Here is a 9,626-nt window from a genome sequence, read left to right as displayed (position 1 = left end):
AGCTCTACAATATCCTCGCTACACCTCCAGTAACAGACCTTCAGAAGAGAGGGGTTCTTTACCAATTCAAATGTACTGGGAGATCGCAGCTGGATCCAGCCTCCATCTCACCTTAACACAGAACATGCCTACCATGGACTTGGGAATCCTGACATTGCATGATAACATTTCTGAGCCTTACATTCACATGATTGTCCACTGATAGGACAGCAATCCTCCTTCCTCCCTCCAATCACTTCAATAAAGACTGCAATAATTCAGACAAACTCTCCACCTCCAAAATGGAACAGTGAATGTATCAACTTGGTAGCCTGCCCCTCGTGCACCAATTCAAGGCTTTTTAGGGCGGGAAACGCAGTTTAAATAAAATAATCAAAACTCATAGAAAAATACAAGAAATTGAATTTTTTTAATTCAAAACACAACTACTGTCCTTGACAATCCTGCTGTTATTCACAGGTAGACCTAAATATTATAAGCTAAACACCAGCTTTGACAGCTGGTTTTTAGAAATGGGTACTATTCATGCCGCAACCATTGAAGCATGTTGAAGTTCATCAGTGTGCTTGCCACAGGATTTCAAGGAAAAGCTGGTACCACCATTTGCTGCTTCTCACACAACTCTTTTGTATCATCTTTGTTACAATGAAAGTCAATGATGTCAAGTCTTATCCAGCACAAGGTAAACTAAGCAACAGACCATAGTTTTCCTAGCTGGAAAGATAGCTGCAAGTAGTGGGAAAAAAATGCCTCTGCATAGGCACGTGTTCTTTGCAGGTCAAACAAGAAACACAGGTTATCTACTATTTTCTTATAGCTCCATCCTGTTTGACTCCCACCCAAAGGCTGCACCCGAGAGGGAGGATCACCAGTTGTCAGCTGAAACGCAATGGCAATCCAGTGGTTCTCAGGCGTTGTACTGGTCAGGCTCACTCCGTAGCAGTTACTCATGACTCAGTGCTGGATGTCAAGGTTTCTTGATCTTCTTAACAGAGGATGAACTGGAAGCAGATTCCCTTCGTTTTCTCTAGAATGGGGAAGAAAAGGACAAAGTAAGCATACACAGAGACAAAGAATATGATGGCACATAGAGCTAGCTCAACAAGTCTACCAGCTAATGTTCCACCTTACACATAAACCCTTCTAGATTTAACATTGATCATTAAGGGCTAGTGTTCCCACTTCAGTCCTTCCTGATTTTGCCTACACCCCTTATTTTAAGACTATGTTCTTGTAACCTTCCAATTTTATATTGTGACCGGTTGGTCCAACAACACTCTCCCAATCGTTGGCTTGGAAATGGATAATCCCACAAGGTTTTCTTATAATACTTCACATTTGATTTCTCTATCTTCATAGTGATGCAATAATATAGGGTTATAGACTGAGGGATGGGTAGTCATCACAGGATAATGACCCACAACCAAGTTATGGGCTGAGGCAAAGCCGAGGGCCATAAGTTGGGGAAGGGTCCATCATACAGGTGATAATGTCCCCTTCCGATGTTTATAAGGCTAATAAGACATGGTGGCAGCAGCAATACATTTTTGGAGTTTTAGTGGTGAAGTAAAAAATGGGGCATTTAGAATGAGCAAAGTAAATAGTTAAAATTAGTAAATGAAAATATTTTTTTTGTAGTATTGAAATAGCTAGTTTGTCTTCATACGTTAAGCATTTAAATGCAACTAAGCTGAACTGGAACAGGTTTCAAATGAGCATACGTTAAGCGTCACATAAAAGTAAACTGTTTCTCTACTACAAAGTGAAAGCATTTTCCAATATGTTGCAGCCAAAACAGGTCAAGCCAGAGCGGAAGTGTCTTGCTCAACCAAAGTTTTCCCTGGAAATTGCATTGTTATTTCCTATCTGCTTCTGAAGACCGAATCTTCAGAGTGCACTCAATACCAGTAGTTGTTGACGACACTCAACATTCTGATTGGCTGAGAGGAGGACAATAACGATTTCCATGTGCTAAAATCTATTACCAAGATTAACGGTACTCACTTATCAACCACATTGTATTCACTCTAAGGTTTTGTAACATGAAAACTGCAGTAAACAACAATGGTTGGAAAGGGAGCGCAAGACTGAATGGGGTGAAGTGGAGAAAAGGGGCTGAAAGGGAAGGATTATTTGCTAATCATTCACAACAGAAAGATGAACGTTTCTAGTTCAGCTAGAAATCAGCATAAGGGGCCAGTGCCAAATTGCATGGAGAATAAACAGTGGTCAATTGGAGTAGGGTTATATCATAGGTTGACAAGTGTCACCGGATGTAATAGTCACAAAGGATCGATAGGAACCATAGACAAGGGATCACATGACGAGAAGATCATATTGTATTGCCTTTGAAACAGCGTCAAATATCCCTAGTCTTTGACCTTTTCTGAATTTTGAAAAGCTCGATTCCACTCTGAGTTCTGCAGGTAGTGTGCTATAGACTAAACCCCTAGCCCTGTTAGTTTTCTACCCGCGTTGGAGTTTCTTTAAAGTTGCAACGTTCAGATTATTTGTTCAATTTGTAGTGAGTGGAGGAATTTTGGGGACAAGGTTTTCCGCTTTAATTTGTATCAGTTCAAGTTGGAGTATTAGGTTTGGGCTCAGACCCACGTAGATGCCTTTATAGCACTCAAGTCTTGATAAAAACAGCTCTCTGGTTACTACAATTTTGACTGCATCTCAAGATAGGACATTATTTAATACATGAGGTTGTTAGTCTGTTTTCTGGGAGACTTGTTTGATTTGAGGAGTTAAGAGTGCCAGGTGTGATTTTGAAGTGGGAGTTATTTAATCCCTACCTTTTTGGCTTTGTGATTAAATAACAAATTACTTAGCTAGGTAATGCTCTTTCCATTGGAGACAATACTGGATATTCACCACTACAAATACTTTACTTTTCTTCACCAACGTCCTCTCTTTCTCACCATTCCTGCTTTTTCCATGTCATAACTCGCATGCTCTCTCTCCCCCTGCCCTGCCAGTTTATCACTTCTAGTCTTTCTTCCTCTGACTTTGCTGGCTTTTTAACTTCTAAAGTCTCTTCTCTACGTGCATCCGTCTGCTCGGATCTCAGATTTCTCAATCTACATTCGTTACTTCCTCGGACTCAATCTGGCTTCCGGCAAGGTCACCCCACTGAAACTGCTCTTCTTCAAGTTACTAACTCCTTTCTTTCCTCTCGACACAGTAGGTCTTCATCCTGCTTGATCTTTCGGCTGCGTTCGACACAGGTTATCACCCCACACTTTTCTCTGCTCTCACTTCCCTTGGTTTTTCAGTCGACATTATTCACTGGTTCCACTCCCATCTCTCTAATCGCTCTTACTCTGTTTCCTGGGCTGGCCAACCCTCTTCTATTCATTCTCTCCTCTAAGGTGTCCCACAAGGCGCTGTGCTTGGCCCATTGCTCTTCTCAAGCTATTCCATTCCACTTTTTTCGCATTGAGTCCTTTAATCTATTATCTAATTTCTATTGGGATGACACACAGATCTTTCCTTTCACATTCTCTCTGACTCTTCATTAGAAGATGTCTGCTTTACAATCCTGGATGACCTCTTGCTTCTCATCTCTTAACCCATATAAGACTAAAGTTCTTTCCTTTCCTTCCTCTTCTAGTCAACTTTCTACCCCTGCCCTCTAGTTCCCTCCCTCACTTTACTCATTCTCATCCTCTGCTCAGAATCACAGTTTATCTTTTGACTATTCAGTCTCCTTTTCTTCCCATATTTCTTCCACTGCCAGCAAATGTCTGCCAATATCCACCATATTCGTCCTTTTCCTTCTTTACCAGTTATTAAAACCTCATCACCTCCAACATGTTCTCCCTCATCTATTACTGCTCGGCTCTCCTTATGGGCCTTTTGTCTTTGCATCTCACCCCACTACGTTCAGTGTATAACTATGCCATTTGACTATCTGCTTCGTTTCCATTTTCTTTCGATTGTTTTCAAGTGTTATCATGGACTAGCTAACCCTCATCTTGCTGCTTTCATGTCCTCTTACACTATGTTCCGACTTCTTCGGTTACATCATCTTCACCCCATAACTACTCCTAAGCCTCCATGTGCCCCCTCTCATTTCCGCTCATTTTATCTGCTTGTCCCAAAACTATGGAACTCCCTATAACTACCCCCTCAAATACGCTTGTTCTCTTTTCTTCACATCTTTCGCTCTCACCTGAAAGCTTGTCCTCTCGCATCTTCGTCACCCTCTTTACCCATTGACTCCAGTTACTGTCTCGCTAATCATTGCATTGTTTTTGTACCATATTATGTAAATTAATGTGCAGAGGTTTGGCGAAAGCACTTCATAAATCCCAATATACCCAAAAATAAAGACAAAATAGAATAATTCCTTACACTATTTCGTCATCGATGAAAAACCTTTCAGATGCAGTCATGCCTTTAAAGATTTTCCATGCGGTTCTGGGATGCTTCCATCATAGCCCCTTGACGTCCTTTTGCCTAAGACATGATGTCATCTTCATTTACAGCTTGGAACTGCTGACGCTGCCTGCAACATCTTTCTCATTTCCACCTTTTTGTCCCAGTGTCAACATTTGAACTGATGATTTGAACGTGAGATAAATCTTGCAAAAATTCCAATGAAACTGTGGAGTACTTAATTTAGTGGGCTAGGCGGGAAGGGCAATGAGGAATCAGAGTATCCCCCAGAACGAACATTACCAGAGGGAAGTAATTTGTTCCCCTCATAAATCTGTTTCTCCCACAGATTCTCCATCTATGAAAGACTTCCAAAACAATACTACAAGAAATCTGGCGGTTGGAGAAGAAAGCAAATGCCCTGTTACACTAGGATGTTTTGCAGAACAGACCTTCCTATCCTCACTAGCCAATGAATCCAAATGATAATGTTTCGCTAATGTATAGACTGAAGTCAAACTTGCTGCATGACAAATCAGATTTCTGCCAAGGAGCCACCCCTCTGAGGAGCCTATTAAGCTGCCTGACCGCTGGTAGAACGTGCATGTGGGCCTACCAGCACTTCCTTGTGGGCTAGCTCATTACAGGTTTTAGAGCAGAGCAACTGGTGATTGTACATTTTGTAATAGTTAATCTCCTTCGTGTGGCTGGAAAAGCCAACAAAGTACATGATCAGCTAGTCAGAAGTAATGGGTCTTGGAAACAAATAACCTAAGAGCCCCATTAGGGTCCATCCAGTGAGATTGTCCTCGGTCCTACATGGATGAGGTGGTGGAAAAAACACTGGTAGGTGGCGCTTTTGTTGTAAATGAAATTCAGAAAGTGCTTTAGGCAAGAATGATGGTTTGACCACTCTGAGGATCTTTTTCATGAATGGTAGAGGGACTCTAGTTCTTAAACCCCTCTGGCTAAAATAAGGCCACCAGAAAGGAAGCCGTAAAATATAACAATCTCATAGGATTAGAAGGAAGAGGCTCAAACTGACTGGCCATAAGAAATGGCAGTACCATGGTGAGGTCGTAAACTATGGTTTGTGAAGGAAAGCATTGTTTAAGTATTTCAAAAACTGCAATACCATTGCCACAGTGTAGGACACTTGGCTCACATGTCATTTTGAACATGACAGCGCTGCCAAACAACCAGAAACTGTGCCATGGTTCAAACATGCGCTGGCCAAAGATAACACATTTGGGAACTGTGCCGTGATGTACACAAACGTGTCATCCCCCCTATCACGACATCAACTTCAGAACATCTGCCAGCGACACACATAAATGGACTTGGTGGATGGACGCCACAAAAATAAAATCACATCTAGAACTTCCTCGTAGAGATTCCAATCCCTGGTCCTTAAACTCTAAGTAGCCATACATGAAGGCTCAGCATCAATGCATTGGGGTGAAGCACTCTGCTGCAAGCTTCTATCAGACGATCCTCCCTCCAAGGGAGCCTCCAAAGAAGACACTGCAGCATATTCAGAATGACCGGGAAACCGGTCCTTCGTGCCCAGGCTGGAGGGATCAAGACCATTGTATACTCGACTTTATCTTTGCCAGCAGCAAAGGAATCAGTGGAAATGGAGGAATGCACAGACAGTGATAAACTCCCAGTGCATCGGCCAAGAAGCTCCCCACACGACACTACCTGGAGCAGAAGATCGCTCACTACCTTTTTAAGTTGCAAGTGAACAGATTGATCTGGGGTAGTACCAACATGATAAAGAACTCCTCTCTATCTCGGGTTCAGCTCCCACTTGTAGGAAACTCCAGAGAGCAGACTTGGGAGTGCTCCCCTGAATGTTCAGAATTCTGGTGAGGTGAAAGCGGTCTTGTTCACTTTGTTCTCGATACCAAGAACGAAGGGGCATGGCTTCACTGCACAGATTAAGAGACCCACCCACCGTGTCCATCTTGTTGATGTAGTGCATGGTGGTGGCGTTATCTAGGTAGAGCTGGAAAATTAAATCTCTGACTGATGGAAAAAAGGCTCGCAACGGCACTTAAACTGTGATGAGTTTTAGCAAAATAAAAGCGAGTAGCACAAATCAAACACCTGGAGGATATAGGCCAGCGTGACCATCTTGAATCGTTCCTTTCAGAGAAGCTTGTTGAGGAATCTCCTAGGAAGGGTCTGAGTCCCAGTGTTTCTTGGGTAGTGAGAATTAACAAACCTCAGCCCTTCCAGACTTCTGCTGAAAAAGCTCCACCACCCCCTTCAGCAAAATCGGAGAGATCCTTTGAAGTAGCAGCAGTTGCAGAGCAGGCAAGGGCAAAGTGAGGGGAATTTTATGATGATATGGAGAAAATGGCAGACAATAACCATCATCTATAATGTGATTGATCCAACTGCCAGATGTGACCTCCAGCCAGGCTCTTGCATGGAGTCAAAGCCTGTCCTCGACAGGCATTTTAGAGAACAAATAAATCAGATCAATTTTGGGGTGGCCGCGGGATCCAAGGCCGAAGCTTCAGTCTTGCTTGCGCTTCTGCCTGTGGAGGGTCAATAAGTGGTCCTCATTTTTGCTGCTATCCCTGTGGATAGTAGCTATTATGACTTTGTAGTCTGTCTAGAGGGTTTGGATTTTTCAAGTGATTCAAAACTGGCTACACCCAACAAAAGACATGCCCAGCAGCTTCACGTGGACATCCATGGCAAGGTTAGCTGCCTGTATTCATGAATGCTGTCTACAAACCATGCCAGTGGCTAAAGACCGACAGATTCATACTGTGAAATCCAAATCATATTGCAAAATATGCCTGGCCACACCCATGCCATTCTGAACGAATTGTGAGAAGGAGCCATGAAGGTCAGGAGGTAAAGATGGCACCCTAGTAATTTGTGCTCTCATGGAGGTTGTAATCCCTGCCACGTAGTCTTGCGAGCTCACTTGTAGACCTCACGGACAAGAAGACGATTGGTTTCCCTGATTACCGGAACACCGACATGTCTGTTCGCTACTACAAACCCATTATTGGGTAAATTCCCCACCGGCACTTCATCTTAACATTGTCCAACGCTAATTTGGATTATGTCCTTAGACACTGGCCTGCTCCTTTAGATCCTTGTGTGAAACCTCCAGCAGGAATGCAAGTACCCTAGATTTTGATTCAATCTACTAGGAAGAGGTGTAAACCTTGGAGCACTCCAACTACTACGTACACTGAATAACTAATAGGAACGTATCTCCTATCTCCTTCTAGAAATCACTTTCCTGTCAGGACATTTTTCTTTGTCTTACCATATTCCTTCAACTGGCAACAGCCACCATGTCTGGTAATCTAACTCTAAGACTTAACGTATAATCTGCAATGCTTTTTCTGTTGGATACTCTATATCCCTGAAGGTCACGCCTATAGAAATATTTCAAGCCCTTAGACGGGATATGGAATGTGTCATAGCAGTTCTTAGATGGCACAAGCTTGTACAATTGTGCCTTGGTGGCTGAGCCACTTCGATGTCATTCATGGAGTGAAGGTACCACCTGAAGCCTTGTCAAGCAGTTTCATCTGGACACGCCCAACAAAGCCACCAAAATAAATGGCAGGTGCACGTTACAAAAGACCACTTTCAATTGCATTGATTTGCCTCCCATGATGCAGTGGGAAAGAAAAGGAACAATGTTAATAGGAATTTCAACAGACCAAAAATATATGTGGGAAGAGAGGGTGACCATAAATAAAAACATACTGAGATCCAAGCGTCAATGCCACTCTGACAAGCACAGAAGTTGCCTGCCTGATTCGTCACACAGAGTGTCGGATATGCAGATGTAAAATTGATCACGGTTGCTGCACGGATCAAATTCAAAACCCTCTGCATCATCCACAAGGCTGTCTGGGGCCTAGGACCACACTATCTGCAACTCTCTCTTACCAAATACTCTCCTTCTAGACCTCTACGCTCCTCTGGCAGCAACTCTGAGTAAATCGTTTCACAAAACAGAGCAGGAGGCTGCTTGCTTTCCTCAGCTCCTCTGGAACAGGCCCCCCCCCCCCTTTGAGTCTTGAACAGGACCTTCTGAAGTTCCGAAAGCACCTCAAGACTCTCCTCTTTTCCTTCTCCTCCCCTTCTTCCGTCCTCTGCTGATCCCACAGTTGCTTTGATTGGTGTCTTGGATCCTTATACACCCACTGGGCCTCTGACTATTCACACACAATCTCCCCAGTATCCGTATTCATCAGCACTTGCCTCGGCACACCCTCCACACTGGAGATTTGCACTTTCCTCCCAACGCTGTTCCTGGCCGCACTTACCATTCCTTGCACTTCCATCTGTGGCTCACCCTCTAGCACGGACCCCATAGCACCTACTCCACTGCCCTCTTCCTTCTTGCACGTGCATGTTCTGAATACTCACAAGGCATAGTAGGCTCGGCTGTCCCTTCCCTTCTCAATTTTATTATTTAATTGTAATGCTTCCCGTGTTCCCTCCCTGCTGCCCTGCAGGCAATTTCAAACAGAATGGATTTCTTGTATAAGTGCATGAGAAGCATTAATAAATAAATAAGTATTCCCAAATAGCCAATAAGATGTGCCAACAGGTAAAGATTACATGTAAAGGAAAGAGCACAGATCCCTGAGAAACGTTCAGGTGACGATTCATAGAGGGACCAGTGATACTAAGCAGAGGAAATAATTCACTGAAAAGGCCAGATCAGAAAATCCAAGTGAGTTGATATGATCAACAAGTGTGTGTGGTTGACTGTTTCAAAGAGTGTAGATAAGTCCAAAATATTCAGTGCCTCGACATCGCCACCACTGACAAGCACATTCTTAGTTCCCATCAGTGGTCGACAACCGATCTGAAAGTCAAGCAATGTGCCCATTTTCCTCAAACTACTGGAGTGAATCTGCTACGGCTCACTCCAGGATCTTACTCACACATAAATAAGGTAATCGAAAAATAATAGGTGGAAAAAAGTCTGTAAAAGCAGGATCAAGAGAGGTTTTTTTTCCTGCTTTAAAAAAACAAAATAGACCAACTGAAAGTGCTTAGATAACCAGACCTACAGAGAAAAAGGCACCATGTGACACTTACTTGCTATCAGAATGCGATTAGAAAAATATAAATCATTTTGCTGTAATAAAGTAGAGGGCAAAATGCCAATGTTTTCAAAGTAGTCTTGGACGCGATACATAACTGAGCCAAAGGAATTCATTATTTACACTGAGCGGTGCCATTAA

The 9,626-nt window shown here is 43.1% G+C and overlaps 1 protein-coding gene across 2 annotated transcripts in view; it reads right to left on the bottom strand.

Annotated features, from left to right (window-relative positions):
- Positions 1 to 390: 390 nt before the first annotated feature.
- DMAP1 (DNA methyltransferase 1 associated protein 1) overlaps positions 391 to 9,626 on the bottom strand; it is a 674,969-nt gene continuing 665,733 nt past the window's right edge. For both annotated transcript variants that reach the window (XM_069642317.1, XM_069642318.1), the window contains one exon: positions 391 to 1,027. Coding sequence is in view for 1 of the 2 variants with exons in the window: in XM_069642318.1 (XP_069498419.1) it covers positions 968 to 1,027 (60 nt within the window). In the remaining variant the exon portion in view is untranslated. The remainder of the gene's footprint in view (positions 1,028 to 9,626) is intronic.

The sequence above is a fragment of the Ambystoma mexicanum genome, chromosome 1q (assembly GCF_040938575.1).
Source record: "Ambystoma mexicanum isolate Mex_15411 chromosome 1q, UKY_AmexF1_1, whole genome shotgun sequence".
Classification (NCBI taxonomy): Eukaryota; Metazoa; Chordata; class Amphibia; order Caudata; family Ambystomatidae; genus Ambystoma; species Ambystoma mexicanum.
This window is presented reverse-complemented; position numbering and strand designations above follow the sequence as displayed.